General features: G+C 48.5%; 2 protein-coding genes and 1 long non-coding RNA gene across 8 annotated transcripts in view; 1 reads left to right on the forward strand and 2 right to left on the reverse strand.

The window, feature by feature from the left end:
* Positions 1-4,880, reverse strand: part of LOC115496629 (uncharacterized) — a 100,758-nt gene extending 95,878 nt beyond the window's left edge. For all 4 annotated transcript variants that reach the window (XR_012057585.1, XR_012057587.1, XR_012057586.1 and 1 more), the window contains exon 1: positions 4,678-4,880. This is a non-coding gene — a long non-coding RNA (uncharacterized lncRNA). The remainder of the gene's footprint in view (positions 1-4,677) is intronic.
* Positions 4,881-5,074: 194 nt separating this feature from the next.
* ADPGK (ADP dependent glucokinase) lies at positions 5,075-12,703 on the forward strand. 3 transcript variants are annotated; one of them, XM_030281580.4, is made up of 7 exons: positions 5,075-5,426; positions 7,990-8,215; positions 9,472-9,534; positions 9,789-9,909; positions 10,178-10,374; positions 11,097-11,195; positions 11,678-12,703. In XM_030281580.4, the coding sequence occupies exons 1-7, from the start codon at positions 5,212-5,214 to the stop codon at positions 12,227-12,229; spliced, it is 1,473 nt and encodes a 490-aa protein (XP_030137440.4). In that variant the 5' UTR covers positions 5,075-5,211; the 3' UTR covers positions 12,230-12,703. The 3 variants fall into 3 exon arrangements, with proteins under 3 accessions (XP_030137440.4, XP_030137441.4, XP_030137442.4); XM_030281581.4 differs by having other exon boundaries at positions 11,681-12,703; XM_030281582.4 differs by having other exon boundaries at positions 5,075-5,222.
* A 3,011-nt stretch (positions 12,704-15,714) lies between these two features.
* BBS4 (Bardet-Biedl syndrome 4) overlaps positions 15,715-16,414 on the reverse strand; it is a 36,420-nt gene continuing 35,720 nt past the window's right edge. The window contains exon 16 of the mRNA XM_030281573.4: positions 15,715-16,376. The gene's annotated coding sequence lies outside the window, so the exon portion shown is untranslated. The remainder of the gene's footprint in view (positions 16,377-16,414) is intronic.

The following is a 16,414-nucleotide window of genomic DNA, read 5'->3' on the forward strand; positions in this document are numbered from 1 at the left end:
TCTAACACATCTAATCACGCTGATGTTTACAGGGCCACACCTGACAGATAAACACAGGTTTCACTGCAGATCTCAGTTTCTGACAGTGCTGTAGCTGGAGTCACACAAGAGGAAGTCTGGAAATGCAGTCAAAACATCTTCCTACCAAAGTTTCTCATTTCCTGAGGATGATTTCCTAACCTGTCTTCTTCCCACAAATTTTAGTTGTTCCATCTTCATTGATCTGAACCATTTGCTCCAGAAACAAGCAGCTCAGCAGTCACTGCCACCACCTCTGATTGCTTGGGGTGTTCACTAGCAGAGGTAGTGGCTCACACCTGCTCCAGTTCCTGTGGATTTTCTGGAAGCCAGGCTAGTCACCACAGGGTGTGAGCAACCAGCCCTGCAAAATCCAGCAATTTGGCTCCAGTTGAAAGAAATGCATAAATTTGGACGTGGATGATGCCAACTCTAGCCCTGGTGTCTCAGGCAAAATGGAAACAGTTGTGTTTCCCAGTGCTGAGCTGTCAAAAACTGAGAGGTGGCAAGGTCTCCAAGGAAGGCAGATTCATAACCTTGGAGGGAGGGAAAGAGATTCTCTGTGCAGAAATACTTTTGCAACAGCAAATCTCTCCAATGTGGTTCAGATTCTGCAGAACATCCACACAAATGGCATCTGGCAGCTTCAGACTCTTCCCAGCTCTCATTCTGGGAACAGAGTTGCCAGAGAAGCTGATACTAATTATTTAAAACTGGGACTTGCATATTTCCCATGCGATTCTACTTCTAAAGTGCTGCACTACTGAGGAGAGGTTTGCAACTGCCAAGACATGAAAGAGTGTTTGTTATTAACACATCACTATATAATCAGGGGCATAGCAGGGGGCTGGGCATGCACATGAGTCTTCCTCTACTGCTGACAGTGTAGATGGAAGTCCCCAGGTATCCCATTAGGTGACAAGTGAGAATGAATACTGCAGCCAAAACGAAGCAATTTGGCACAATTTAGTAAAGAGATGGCACTTTCTGCTCATAAAGGGCCCAGAATTGGAACAGCACGAGATGTTTCTGATTGAGATTGAGCTGTGCTGGCCAAGCTGAGTGGGTGTCTCACAGAGTAGAGCAGCAGTGGGTGCTGAAGTCCAGGACTGAGATCTGCTGGCAGAGCTCAGATGGGGAATGTTGCCCAGTTTCTGAGAACAACACCAAGTGTGTATTTTAATTAGAGCTCCTCTGCTCATCTGCATGGCTCAGCAGAAACTTTGTGAATTTTCCAGGCCTTTATTAGAATCCATCCAAAAATCCTACCTTCAGTTTTTTTTCTTTTCCTCACCCAGTGAAGCCACACTAGTAGCAACCACCTACCCCACATGTCCTGCTGCTGGCTCCCATGGAATGTCACAGGTAGGCAGTGATTCCATGTATATGGAGTGATGTGTGGCTCTGGGAAGAGTGCTCAGCTCAGATTAAATGAGGCCTGTGAGCAAAGGCAGTCTGATAGCAAGGTATGATGACACACAGATGAGTGAGCTGGACACACAAAACCTGAGTAACTGACTGCCTGGGGAAGGCAGAGATAAGGGACAGTGTGCTGGTAGTGTTGGATAGGACAGGAGCATTCTTAAGGGCTGCAAGGACCTGCCATCCAAATAGTGCCCTGGGTCCTGCACAGTGTTCATGGGCTCCAGCCAGAGACTCCATCCCAGGCACTGCAGACACATATGACCAATCCTAACAACAATAAAGGAATTCCTACTTTGGGAAGGCTCCTTCCCTCCCTGTGTTGTGCACTGGCCTAGAGCTTAACTGGCCAAAGCAGCTCAAAGGGAATGAGCTCATTTGAATATGGAAACTCAACTCAATATGGAGTAAAGACAATTCCTTCAAGCTTATGAGCTCAGAGAAAGAAAAACAGGTTTCTAGATCTCCTTTGGGAACTAGAACCTTTGGCTTTCACCCCTCCCTGCTTTTCCTCCGCGTGCCCACCCTCATTCCCTTCCCTCTTGTCTCCTGCTTAATGAGGGTCTGGCAAACCCTCATTTGTCCAAACCAAGCCCGTGGTCTGAAAAGCAAATTCAGTGAGGTCAAAAGCTCACACAGACAGGTCTGCAAGTTCTGCGTGGCCTGAGAACAGGTGCCACTGTGCAACTCTCCATAGCTAATCTTCAAACAAGCAAAAATCACATCCTTTGTCTGCTTCCTGCAGAAAATGGGTTTTTTCCCACCTTTTCTCTTTTTCCCCCATATTTTCTCTCTTTTTTTTTTTTTTTCCCCAAAGGGAACAAGTTCCATTTCCAATAACTGAACACTGATTAAAACCACTGGCATTCTACCACCCCCGCCCCCCCAGGTCACAAGCAGCTTACACCAAAAAGCTGTCAAGAAAAAGATTTCTTGTACAAGGACTTCATAATACCAGGGAAAAGAAACAAAGGAAAACTGTTGACATTAAATTTTAACTCTTTCCATTCTATAAAATATTTTAAATCTTACCCTTCTCTTCTCATGCTTAAATAGAAGTATTCCAGTGAAAATTCAGTGAGATCAATTTCAACTCTTTGAAATAACACACAGCAGTGACCCAGAAGCAATCAGCTTGCTATTTTCCAGAATTAAACAGGTATTTAAGCAATACTTTCTATTCAGTCTGAGTTTGCTCATATGAATCCAACAGCCCTCTCTGTTACCTCTAACTGGAATTAGTGGGGTGGCTCAAGGGCAGGCAATAAGGAACTGGACTTCAGTTCTCAACTAACAGTTTCACCTCTAATTTTGCTGTTTGAGGCAAATCAAGATCTCCATTGGCTTAAAAAATAAATGTTAACCAAGAAATGGGTCTTCAGCTCTTTAACTGAACAGGTTCTCTGAGAGAACTTGTCTTTTCATAATCCTCTTATTTTTGTTGGCAGATTGTAAAATGAAACATACAATTACCCTTGCAGCCTTATTCAAGTGCACTGCCAGAACTGTCCATGGAGGCTGAAGACCAGCAGTTTACAAAGATCAACTGAGGTGCTCCTCCTCAGCAGCATCCATTGCATTGACGTGGAAACTGCATCTGTAGTAAAAAACCCCAAACTTCAGTCTTCAGGGCAACAACTGCATCAGCATCAGGTGACAAACTAATCACCCCAATTGTGAATTGTGCCTTAATTCCCCAAAATATTGCTGTATCAGATTGCTGCTCACAGCCACACCCCGACATGGGACTAATAATGGGGTCCCCAAGCAGTGACAACGCTCTGGGTTAAGGCTGCCCCACGGGCACATCTAATTATGATGTTCTGTGACAAGGCTAAAAATACCCCGGTCCCACAGGTGAAGCCCTCATTGCAGCAGGGTTTTTGGGCAGGTATGTACTCTGTTGTCTCTGCCTGCCTGGGAGGGAGGGCTGTTTGTAACCACGAGAGCCTTGAAGGCCTCTCCCCCAGGGAGTGTGAAACCAGCGAGATTTCATAAACAGAGACAGATCAAACATTATCCAGAAAAACACTAAAGAGGAAATTATTAAATCTGTTCACATGAAAAAGCTACTGACAAAACCCAAAGACTACCTGAGCAAAGGAAAAAGGGGGTTACACATTAACCAAGCAACTCTGGTGGGCTGAACAGGGTCTGAGAGAAGATACCACTCTGTGAAGGGCTGCTGTAGCAGAAAGGTATTAGAGGATAAAGAACTGTTTGAAGGATCTATTAAAGAATAGGGAAGGCAGAAAGACCTCTATTTTGTCTTCACAATTCTGTTTCTAAAAATCATTATCGCTTTAGGCTCACAAACCAGTCATGCCCTTGGTCACCATCAGCTGTCAGGTGAGGAGGGTTTTTTTTCTCACTCTCTCCTTCACTTAGCAATACCAGAATCCATCATCTGCCTGGCCTGCCCATCTTTGCACCTTCAAAGCTCTGAGGAATAATTTCAGAGAAAGAGAATACATAAATAAATGAGGAAGTCCTTTATGGCAATGTCTAAGAAGAAAGGGAACCTGATGAGCAGCCAATGAGCCCTGAGGACCAGACATGAATCCATGACCATGGCTGCTGACTAAATACCATCCTAAAAAGAAAGAAAAATCAGCAAAAAAGCCTTGCACTAATCTACCTCCTTTACTGCTTGCTTTGTCAGAGTCTGAGGAGATGACAATCACTCACAACACAGAACTGAATAAGGAAATTAACGGCTGCCTCAGCCAACGCGCTGTGGCACACAGTTGTCAAACTCTTGCAAATTTTGTCAGAAGCCTCTGAGTGAACGTTCCTGCGATTTCTAAAGAAGCCCAGAAAAACTCCCTTTCATTAAAAAGGGAAAAATCCCTTCTTGCTCACTAGAGCATCTCTGAGATAGATGCACCAGGCAGCAAAGGGCGCTCCCAGGCTGCTCCCAGCACCGGTGGCCTCAGGGGTGTGAGGCCACCTCACCCCGGGGAAGGCACTGAAGAGGGCGAGACCAGGAAATTTTCCACCAAAAAAAAGTATATTAGGGGTGGTTATTAACTTCAGACAGTGACTGGGGTGATGGATGTGAGCCTTTACAAAAACTTTGGTGTGAGGCAGGACAGAGGAGCTGTGGGACTACAGGCGCTGCATTGCTGGGACAGAGCGGGAATACAACACAGACCCACAAAGGTGTCGGGGAACAAAGAAATAATGGCGCCGTGAAGAGGAACCCCGGGGAGGGGATGGAGCAGCAGTACCGCGTACATAGGACGGTGCAGGTACGATGCCAGACATCAGCTCAGCGCTACTGAAGGCCGCAGCACCGGGGCACTTCTCACCGCAGGCTCCTCATCCCGGCTGCCTGGGGGCCCGGTTGCCTCAGCTCGGCCAGTTCCCGGAGGCCGCGGCCCGGCGGTGCCGTGAGGGTGCCGTGAGGGAGCCGTGAGGGAGCCTCTGTCCCGCCATGTCCCCTCACGACGCGCCGCCCGCTGCCGCCTACGCTATTCTTGGGCCGAGTTACGCAGGTGACGTAACGGCATTGCCGGGCCGCACGCAAGTTTCGCAGGGGGAGCGTTATTCTCATACCGATTTACGCAGGTGACGCAACACCACGTCCGGGCCGCACGCAGGTTGCGCAAGAGGAACGGCGCGCCAGGATTCCCGAAGAGGTTTACGCCATGCGCAGGCCGGCGGGGGCGGGGCGCTACGGAGGCGGCGTAAGGAGGCCCCCGCCGGCGCCGCCCCGCCTCAGCCGCGGCGGCGAGGGAGGAGGAGGAGCAGCGGAGCGCGCCCGGCGCGATGTGGCAGCGGTCGGTGTGCGTGGGCCTGCTGGCCCTGGTGCTGGGCTACCTGTGCGTGCTGGGCCCCGAGCTGCCCCCCGCGGCCCTGCGGCAGCTCTCGGCCTCGCTGCTGGGGACGCTGCGCCGCGCCCGCTCGCTGGAGGCGCGCACGGTGGCGGCCTGGCAGGCGGCCATTGTCCGCCCCGCGCGCGGCTGGGCGCGCGTCGCCGTCGGGTAGGTGCGGGAGCGCGCGGGGAGCGCGCCTGGGCCGGGATGCGCGTCCCCGTGTCCCCGAGTGCGGGATGGAACGTGCGGGTACGGCGTGCACAGGGGTGGCTCCCGTGCCCGGGACGTATCTGTGCCGCCCAGGTGAGACCTCACCTGCAGAGTTGCCTCCAGCTCTGGAATCTCCAACATCAGCAGGATGTGGAGCTGCTGGAGCAAATCCAGAGGAGGCCACGGAGATGCTCTGTCGGCTGGAGTCCCTCTGCTCTGGAGCCAGGCTGGCAGAGCTGGGGGTGCTCACCTGGACAAGAGAAGGCTCCAGGGAGAGCTCACCCTGCCAGGGCCTAAAGGGGCTCCAGGAGAGCTGGAGAGGGAGTGGAGACAAAGGATGGAGGGACAGGACACAGGGAGTGGCTTCCCACTGCCAGAGGGCAGGGATGGATGGGATGTTGGGAAGGAATTCCTCCTTGTGAGGGTGGTGAGGCCTTGGCACAGTTTGCCCAGAGCAGCTGTGGCTGCCCCTGGATCCCTGGCAGTGTCCAAGGCCAGGTTGGTTGTGGCCTGGAGCACCCTGGGCTAGTGGAAGGTGTCCCTGCCCATGGCAGGCGATGGAGCCAGATGACCTTGAAGGTACTTTCCAACCCAAACCATTCCATTATTCCATGAAAAAGATCTGGATGTAAGTTCAGCACCTCCTGCAGTGCTGCTCAGTCAGAATTGGATGTTGGCGAAGGGGATCAATGATCCAGAACACTCCTGTGGTGGGGATTTAAGGGCTCTGGCCCTGTTGGAGCCCTTCTCCAGAGATATTATTCCTAGCTTGATTGTCTGTAAAACAAGTTTATGTACAGTCTGAGTGTTGGGGTTAGGGTCAGTTGGAGCTGCTGGTCCATCCAGTATAGGCTGGCAATAAATAGGTACCAGAGACAAGTTATAAAATGGAGAAAGGAGTGAAGCCTTTGCCTTTGGGAAGAGATAACCAAGTCCAGACAGAGCTGGAGAGAGATAAGGCGGGAAGGGACAGGGAAAGGCAATGGATGATGAACTCAGAGAAATTCAACACCATTTCTCTTTTTAAAGTGGGAAGAGAACAAGGGGAAAGTTCAGGAATGTCACATTGATCTTATATTTAGCGCTTGACTCTTTTAAATACATAGACATGGCAGGTAACTTGACTTTGACTGGGAGATTCATCCTTTGGATGTTGGAAGGAGTTATCCACTTCCATGGCTGTGTAGCTCTGTGTTAGCAGAGGAATATGAGTTAGTTTTATCCCCTTGGATCTGTAATGATTCATTAAAACATAAATTCGGGGCTAAAATGCTGCTTGAACTTATGGTTTCTTTTCTCTGCGATGCTAGGGAATTTCTCTGTCCTTGGTGTAGGAGGTGATGCACATCCAGAGGATTTCGGGGTTGGTTACCTCGTGGAGTGGAAAACCTCTGGGTTTTTCATGTCCTTTATTTTGTGTGATGCAGCCTTTTTTTTGTTGCAGCCCAAATCTGACTCCTGAGAAATCACTGCCAAGGGAATGCTGAGTGCTGAGCACTCCACACTGACAGGGAGCAGGAACTGGCCCTTGTACTGTCGTGGGGGGAGATGTGGAGAATGTCAGGGATCCTGCACAAGTTTGATAGATGGTTTGGATCCCTGTCAGGAAATGTGGGGCAGAGGAACAGAAATGGCACTTGACAGCAGCTGCAGAAGATGCTTAAATTGCATCTCTGTGCAGTTGCTGGTGTTACCTCAGGAAGTATTTGCTATTTGTTTTTATCACTCTGAAACCACAGGGTGAGACAAGGGCAAGTGTTTCTAAATTGTCTTCTCGGGTTCTGGTTCCAGCCAGAAAGTCTCCTGTTTTTAGTCTGTATTAGACAGTGGTTAAATCAATGAGACATGGAGACTGGAAGTTAGACTTTCCAAAAAGCCTGGATCTGCTGAAATGGTTCTTATTCCTCCCTCACAATTGCAGGCTTTTTCTCTTGTTTCCACTGCATGCTATTTCTGTAAGTTTGGGATGATCCTTTGGAAACTGCTGTTTTCAAATATTTCAACTGACAAATCGCTCTCTTGACTTTTTGTAAACAGAGCCAGCCTGTGTGGGGAGTTGTGTGTGGGTTGAGTATTATTAGGAATAATTGAAACTCCAGAGGCTGATCTAGCTGACTTAAACACTTTCAGTTTTGTTTTTAACAGTTTTGAATCACATGCACATTTTAAACCCAAAATACATGGGTATTAGAAGCTTTTAAAAGTGTCTAAGAATTTAAAATGCCACTGTTCCTATGCCTGTTCTTTTTAAGCAAGCCTAAGGCAGGAAATGAAGTAGAACCTGTAACATACTCAGCCACCTTTGGCCCACGCAGCTTTCCTTGTTTCCATTCAGCAGAAAGTTAGAAATCTCTCCCTGGGCACAATAAAAGCCAGTCAAACGGGGAAAGCCTTAGGAGAGAATTTCAGGAAATTCCTGTGCCTTTTTCCCCTGTGGTTGGTTGTTCTCCCCCTGCAGAGTCAGGGTGTGCCAAGAGGTCTGTGTGGTTTTCCCAGGACACCTTTTCTTTCTCTCTCCCAGTGTCAACGCCTGCGTGGACGTGGTCCTGTCTGGGGTGAAGCTGCTGGAGGCGCTGGGCCTGGAGCCCAGCGATGGGAAGAACCACGCAGTGCTGAGCTCCGGGCAGGACCTGAGGGAGGCTTTTGCCCATTTCATGGAGAGAGGGGCGGCTGCCGAGCGCTTCTTCAGCGACGCCGAAGCGTTCCGGGACATCGCACGGACAGCGTCGGAGCACCCTGCAGCACAGGTGGGTCTGCGCCTGAGGGGAGCCTTGGGAATCCTCCTGCTTACTTCCTTGTCACTGCTGACTGCTCTAAGGAGCAAATCATTGAGGAAGGAGCTTGTGGTGTAGCTTGAGTTGTGTTAATGGTTTTCTGTCCCTGCTGCAAATGAGGGGGAGTTAAATGGTCTCTCCCCTGCTGACATTCCCAAACTGAAATGTCAAAGATGTCTCTTGGGAGCCAGATGGGGCTGAGGATGTAAAAGAGGCTGGGAGTGAGGAGTTGCCCAATTTCCAGCTGTATAGCCTGTTTTCTGTGAGAGAAGCCAGGAATGGTTTGGGTGGGAAGGGACCTCAGAGCCCATCCAGTGCCACCTTCCACTAGCCCAGGTGCCACAGGCCCTGTCCAGTCTCGCCTTGAACACTTCCAGGGATCCAGGGGCAGCCATAGCTGCTCTGGGCAACCTGTGCCAAGGCCTCACCACCCTCACAAGGAGGAATTCCTTCCCAATATCCCATCCATCCCTGCCCTCTGGCAGTGGGAAGCCACTCCCTGTGTTGTGTCCCTCCACCCTTTGTCCCCAGTCCCTCTCCAGCTCTCCTGGAGCCCCTTCAGGCCCTGGCAGGGGCTCTGAGCTTCCCCTGGAGCCTTCTCTTGTCCAGGTGAGCACCCCCAGCTCTCCCAGCCTGGCTCCAGAGCAGCCCTTGGATCTTCTCTGTCACCTCCTCTGAGCAGCTGCGACCCTCAGGACAACCCATATTCACTGCTTTTCAAGCTCAAATCAGAGTTTAACTGGAAAGTTTGATCTTTACTACTGAAGAAACTTCCACAGTTCCCTTCACTTCACATGGGCACAGGCATCAGGTTTCATCTCAATCTCAAACTGGAGAAAGAATTGCTGCAGATTTTAAATTATTCCTTGTCAGCCTTGCTAAAAACCCACAGGGCTTTAGCCACAGAGAGGTTGCACAGGAGTAAGGGCTGTTTATGTGCTGAATGAGTTGGTTTTTATAGCGCTGTCAGTGTTGGGAATTAATTGATTTTTACAGGGCCGTTACCTGAAGGTGAGTATTTAGATTAAAACTAAAAAATGCTCAGCTTGTTGAGATCTCACAGAGAATTTTAAGATCATTTTGCCTTCAGCCCTGATAACCTTTAGTTACTTGGGTACTGCTGAACCTTGTTCTAAAAAGCCAAAATCCCCAGCCTATGCTGAGGCCTAAATGTGTTTGAAGGTCCCAAAGCAAGAGGATGCCCACACCCAGCTCTGTTTGTTTTACAGCTTTACGTGGGAGGAAATGCTGCTCTCATCGGGCAGAAGCTTGCGACAAATCCAGACCTGAAGGTACACACATGTTCCAAACATCTCATGCCATTTGCTTGTGTTCTTTAATTTGCTTGTCTCATGTTACTTCTGTGTAGGTTTGGGGATCTGGCAGTTATTTCTTAGGTTCTGCTGGTGGAACATATGGTTGGACTTCCAAGCTGATTTTTAAAAACTGAATTATTAACTTTTTAAAATCAGTTCTGTAGGTGATGCTTAAATTTTGGCACGGGACATGGCAAGGGAAACTTTATTTGTTTTTCCTTGTTTTCTAGATCCTCCTTTGTGGCCCAGTTGGTCCCAAACTCCATGAACTGCTCGATGACAATGTAGTTGTGCCACCTGAATCCATGCAGGAAAGAGATGAATTCCATCTTATCTTGGAATATCAAGCAGGTACAATGGAGCAGGTGTTCAGTGGTACCCCTGAACATCACTAAGACTGGTGCACAGCCTGAGGGGTGTCATTCTGAAGCTCCATAAACACTAAAATGCTCCCTGAAAACAGATTTAACCGCGTGCTGATGAAACTCAGGGTGACCTTCATGTAATGGCTAAAACAGTTCCATGGCTTTTCTTGCTGCTGATGGAACCCTTTGAATTTGTGATCTTAGCCAGGAATAAACCAGTTCACACACACTTGGTCCTGTTTGCTCCACCCCAGGTGAGCAGTGGGGCCGAGTGAGGGCACCCACTGCCAACCGCTTCATCTTCTCCCACGACCTGTCCAACGGTGCCCTGAACATGCTGGAAGTGTTTGTGTCCAGCCTGGATGAATTCCAGCCCGATCTGGTGGTGCTTTCGGGACTTCACATGATGGAAGGGCAGAGCAAGGAGACGCGACAGAAACGCCTCATGGAGGTGAAATACTAAATCCCTGAATTTCCTTCATTTTCCCTTCATTTCAAGTGTTTCATGGCCAGGCCTTGTTTTCCCAGGTTTGAAGGTGTAGGAAGGCTGTGCCTTCAGAGCTCCCACAGATCTCAGTACTGAATGCCAAAAGGAGACTGGGAGCTGCAGGAATTGCTGAAGTCTAATCATGTGACACTGTCTTTTCTTAGATTCCGTGGCTTGTCTAGAGAAAAGGAGGGCTGGTTGCTGGCTGGAGGGTGTTGACCTGGTTACTGGGCTTATCTAGCAGCTAAACCAGGCTTTTTCTATGCTGGACACTGAGATGATCCAGGTTATAATCAACACCTGCATTCCATAAAGAGCATCTGTCTTGTGCCACTTGTTTTAAAGCTGAGGGCTTGCCCTGATGCAGGGCATTGGCATTTTTCATGTTCTAGGATCAGCTCTTCTGCAGCTGCTTCACATTTGTGAGGTTTTTGGAATTAATCCATTAGAAAGATTCTGAGCTGGGAGCAGATTAAGGCTAGACAGTTTTCCTGCCCTGGGATTCTGTAAACTAGAAGTTGTTTATTTCCTCTCCTTAGCAGTACATACACAGGTCAGACATCCCATTGAGTGGTTTATATCCACACACAGGGAGATTAAAGGATGTGTATCTTGAGTCACAACCCTTTTTCTTCTTCTGTTCCTTAATAAATATGTGTTGTAAGTTTTTTTCCTTTTTCCTGTAGGCTGTGGCTTCCATCTCTGATATCCCAACTGACATTCCCATACACCTGGAGCTGGCCAGTATGACTGATCAAGATTTTATGAGCAACATTATGCATCAGGTAAGGAAAATGAAAGGATGTGCTCTTTTGATCAGGTTCAGTATCACAGGGTGCACACACTAGTGCATGAATATAGAAATCAAACCTCAACATTTGGACTATACATTGGAAGAGGAATTGAGGAATGAATTTGAGCTGAGTTTATAATTTTAAAATATCCCTTGATTTCTTTGCAGAATTTCTTTCCTGGTGGTTCCTTGTTTATCTTGACACAGCTCTGATCTCAGCGTTATGTTTTATGTGGAGCTGATGTGTTGTTATTCTTTACTGTCAAGATGTGTGTCTGGGAAATTAATTGCACCAAATGGAATGTTTTCTTGGCTAAGTAATTCCTGCCAACTTGTGGAAGTGCAGTGACTGGGAGACTGGGTGCTGCTTCTGCTGAGCCAGCAACAGGGTAGTGCAAAAACCACAGCCTGGGGAGGACTCCCAGGTGTGACTCCGCTCCTGAAGGCAAACCTGCTGTTCCCTGTTTCTGTTAGCAGGTCTTTCCCCTGGTGAACTCCATCGGGCTGAACGAGCAGGAGCTGCTGTTCCTCACCCAGTCTGCTTCTGGTCCCCACGCCTCCCTGGCCTCCTGGAGTGGCATTCCCGACGTGGGAGTGGTCAGCGACATCCTCTTCTGGATCCTGAAGGAGCACGGCAAGACGGCGGAGCGGGCCTCGGACCTCACGCGGATCCACTTCCACACCCTGGCCTACCACATCCTGGTCACTGTGGACGGCCACTGGGGCAACCAGGCAGCGGCGGTGGCGGCCGGGGCCAGGGCTGCCGGCACCCAGGCCTGTGCCACCGACACCATCGACACCAGCAAGGTCTTCCTCAAAGCTCCCCTGGAGTTCGTCACCTCCCACACAGACGCACCATCCAAAATCTCCCTCAATCCAGACGAGCCCGTGGTGCACTGGCACAGGGAAGGCATCTCCTTCCACTTCACCCCTGTGCTGGTGTGCAAGGAGCCCGTCCGGACCGTGGGGCTCGGGGATGCCATTTCAGCCGAGGGACTGCTCTATTCTGAAGTGTATCCTCAGTAGAAAACCAGGACCCTCCTTCTTCTCCAGCACTGCGTGGTGTCTGAGACCCGTGGATTGGGATTTGAAGCAGTGGTGGTATAGGAACAGAACCAGGGTGTGGTGTGTTTTCTGGGTATAACTGAAAAAGAGCCAAAGAATAATTCCAGGTATAAACTGTCAGCTACATTCCAGTCACTCAGTAGTGACTCGAGCGCTTCACGTGCAGGTCAGGTGCAAAAGTTTTAATATTTAATGTGAAAACTGGCTTTGTCTTAAGGGGGAGGGACACAAAGACCAAAATCCCTGACTGGCAAAGTTTGCTGTTTTTAGCTCAGAATGGATCTTTTCTGGTAGTGCTGCAAAATGCAGCAGCAGGAGAATTTCCTGCCCCTGGATCCCAGGGAGAGCACAGCAGTGCCCAGCCCTGCCTTGTGTCTGGTAAATTCAAAATAAAAGGCGTGTGGGTTATCTCCTCCCAGCACTTTGCAAACCTTCCTTGGGGTAAGGATGGAATTATTGCCTGGTGCAATCACCTCTCCGTGTGCCCAGCCCCAGAGGGAGCCACGGTCCCAGAATGTGACACAGACTGAACCTACTCGAGGCTGCACAGGTAGTTCTGGATATCTGTGAATAAGGGTGTTCAAATGAGCCCCAGCAGCCTGTGCTTAGTTTTTAGGAAACAAGGAGTGAAGATAATCAGTGTTTCTGTTTGGGGGGACAGCTTTGTTTCCCTGCCAGGGAACCCCCCCAAAACATTCCCTGTGTTTGCAGAACACTAAATACTCTGCTAACAGTTGGTGTTACAGAAAAGCTCTTGAGTGCTGGAGACTTATTTTTGGTTTAGAATGATTGTGCCAAATTCTCCAGTCTCCCTGCCCTCTATTAGGAAATGTTAATATATCAGGGAGGGTCCCTCTGGAAGCTTAAAAGCTGCAACAGCATTTTCCAGGTAAGACTGAAGTGAGGTGGCCTTTTTAGGATTTGATGTTGGGGTTTTTTTGACTAGGTCACTGATAGTTTCTTTGCCTTGACCTTTGAAATTAAAAAAGCAGAACCATGTGTCCTTGTTAAATACTTTGCTTCTACTTTTTTACCTTTTCACAGTCACACACTAAGAACTGTAGAGCAACAGCATGGTTTTCTCTCTTCCCAGCATGGTTTTGTCTCTGGCCACTTCAGGAGAAGTGTATTTGCACAGCTCTCAAGCCAGTTTTCAGTAGAACTGGGTTAAGTGCAATTAGCATGTCTGGGCAAGCCTGTGCTATACCAGAGCTTGGCAGAGGTTGTTCCGGGTCAGTCTTTGCACCTGAATGGAGGGAGAAGAGTCTGTGTCACTCAGGGTGGAGTGGTCTATTGCAGTAACACTGTCAGGCCGCTGTCAGTGGTGTTCTCTGTTGGGAAAAGCCATCCAGGCTGCTCTGCAACGATGAAAATTGGCAGCTGTTGTACTTGCACTGACTCAGCACACAATGCTGTCTGTCATGTGTATTCAGCTTTCCTCCTGAGCAAAGTGTTCTGTGTTGTACAGAGCAGAAGTACAGTCATTGCTGTGTTTTCCTGTAGCTCAGCCCACCCTGAGCTTCCCTTCAGTGTCAGCATTTTATCCAGGTGCAGGATCTTCTTAAAATTGGAGGCATTTCTACCCAGATTATTTTTTATGATGATGATTATTACTACTATTATTATTATAATGATAAACTGTAGCACAGGAGTTGGAGTTTGGTTTAGTCTTCCTAAACTGAAAATAAATGAAAAGAACCTCTCTTTTTGGCTCACTTAGACATCCAAGGCCATTAGCAAGGCAGTTTTGCAGCCTGGGATGGTGGCCTTTTGGCCTAGGGCCACCAAAGGCCATGGATCTGCCAGCTGGAAACTGATCCTTGGCTTATGCTGTGTATTCTGGACCTGGAAACAAAACAAAACTAAATACCCACAAGCTGTCACCAGCAATGGCCCTGCTGCTGTATTTCACTTCTTTCTTCCTGAAACACTTCCAGGGGTGTGAGGCTGATGGGACTGATGTTCCATATGGCCACCTAAAAACACTTGACTGCAGACCTTGTCCCAGGGTCAGCTGTGCTTGCATTGAACAGGAAGATGACAGGCTAAAATTAGCTTTTTTAATCTGAGTCAGTAACTGCTGGAAAGAATCATTAAAAAGGAGCTTACTCCTTAGGAATCATCTGGGCCAAAAAGCTAAACTGATACCATTATTGTTAGCTCCTTCTTCCTTCTGCTCCTCACAGATAAACATTTCTGCTGTAGCCCATTGTGGGTGTGCTGGGAACACCTGGCTTGGTGAGTCCCAGCTCTAATTCCAGCAGCTGGGGCTGGCCAGGCTGCTGCTCTACCCACATCTGCTTTATCAGGCACATAGAGCTCATCTGCACCCAAAGTCACTTCCCAAGGAGAATCCTTAACCACCATGACCTGTTCATCAGCTGTGCCAGTGGGATCCCTGATTAAGTTGTGGAACAATCTATATGGTAATAAATCTGAATTGAATGGAGGGGCCCAGCAGCTTTTGCTTTGTTTCACATGCTGTGAACATGATGTGCTTAATTTCCTTCTGCCTTCCCAAATTAATGACAGGGAGGCAGAGGTTCTGAAATGCTTCCTCTATACCTGTAGTCTCACACTTCTGCACAGCTACAGTAGAGACAACAAAGAAAAGCTGCTTCAACAGCTGCAAAAATACCAAAGCTTCAAAACCAGGCTTCAACTGACCCTGCTCCCCCTCATCCTCTGTCTCTACAAATTGTATTTGTTCTCCTGTGTTACTTGTACCTTGAAATCCACGGTGATGGATGACTCAAACCTCAGCCAGCCTCACTCCTGAAGCAGAATTTGCACTGGAAATGTTTATTCACACAAAGTCTGCTGGAGATGCAGCAGCAGAGCTCAGTACTGTGACAGCTCTCCATGGTAAAACCTGTCCATGTTGGTATTTTCACTTATGTGTTCCTGCAGCCACCTTGGCTTCAGTTTCTTTTGCTTTATCCATGATCCAAAATTAGCATTCTTCCCAAGTTTTCTGTGTATGGCACTCACTGAGGGTAAAGTGCTGGATTATTTGGGAGGTGTGACTCACAGGGGCCTGGCAGAGTCTCAAAGGACACATTCCTTCTCCACTATGCCCTTGCTGCTGTGCCATGGAAGAGCCAATCCCAAATCCAACACTTGCCAGTTTAAAGGCTCTTTACCTTTGTTCCTCTTCAGGGGAGCTTCTCAGCATTACTAAGAATTACTTGATTTCTTTTTTTTCCTGGTTATCTCCTGTTGGGATGTGTGAGATCCAGCCAAAACTGACCTCCCTTCCCAAGTTCATTTGACAGAACTGGTGCTAAAATGTTCTTCCTCAGCCTTTAGTGAAGACCTCATTACCTGCTTTGTGCTGGATGTTTTAGAGCTCAGCTCAACTCATCAGCCACTGGAATCCAAAGCCTGGAGAGCATCAGAGCACTAAATCCATTCCAAAACCCAATGGTAAACCGTCAACAGTGTGCTTGGATTCTTTTTTTTACTATTTATTCTGTAATGATACACTGAATTATCAAGGTTTGTGTGCCATGGGGTGACTTTTCGAGCCATGTCCTGAGCAAAGAATTGAATAATGGAACAGTTCTGTAAAATGGTACAACAAAACTGAATTTCCAGTTATCCTAAAATATTGGTTGGGGGTTCTTTTGGAGCTTGTAGCTTAGGTGAAAGCTGAGCGTTGTGAGTGAGTGAACAGCTAAAGTGTTTCTGTGCAACCTGTTCCAGAGCAGTGCTGGCACAGACTTGTGTCACACAATTGCTGCCTTTCTATTCCTGGGCTGAGGAACCTCAAAGTGTTGGGGAGAACAGGAGAAAACCAGAGGAAAACACTGGGTCTGAGTAACCTTGGCAGTAAAACTTGGATCTCACAGCCAGGAATGCTGGTTCTACCTCTTGGAGATGTTGGATGAAGTTGTCCTCTTTCACTCTGGAGCAGGTTCTCATGTGGTATCTCAGCTGGATCCAGGCAGAATTCTCAGGGAGTCACTGATCCAGACTCAGGTGGGAGGATGTTCTCTCAGCGAAGGAGCGGTGCAGGTTGCAAATAGCACATGGTCATTCCCTCCTGTGCCAGGAGCTCTGTTCCCAACACCTTGGGATCAGCCTGTGCTCGCAGATCTCACAGCAGCTGAGGAACACAAATGGTGACAGGAATTATCCCATTAT

The sequence above is a fragment of the Taeniopygia guttata genome, chromosome 10 (assembly GCF_048771995.1).
Source record: "Taeniopygia guttata chromosome 10, bTaeGut7.mat, whole genome shotgun sequence".
NCBI classification, from domain to species: Eukaryota; Metazoa; Chordata; class Aves; order Passeriformes; family Estrildidae; genus Taeniopygia; species Taeniopygia guttata.

What these genes read in the sequence shown, in the direction of transcription:
- ADPGK (XM_030281580.4), top strand. Translation starts at nt 5,212, where the DNA reads ATGTGGCAGCGGTCGGTGTGCGTGGGCCTGCTGGCCCTGGTGCTGGGC. An exon ending in TGGGCGCGCGTCGCCGTCGG is followed by an intron (nt 5,427 to 7,989) that starts GTAGGTGCGGGA and finishes TCTCTCTCCCAG; the next exon opens with TGTCAACGCCTGCGTGGACG. An exon ending in CGACAAATCCAGACCTGAAG is followed by an intron (nt 9,535 to 9,788) that starts GTACACACATGT and finishes CTTGTTTTCTAG; the next exon opens with ATCCTCCTTTGTGGCCCAGT.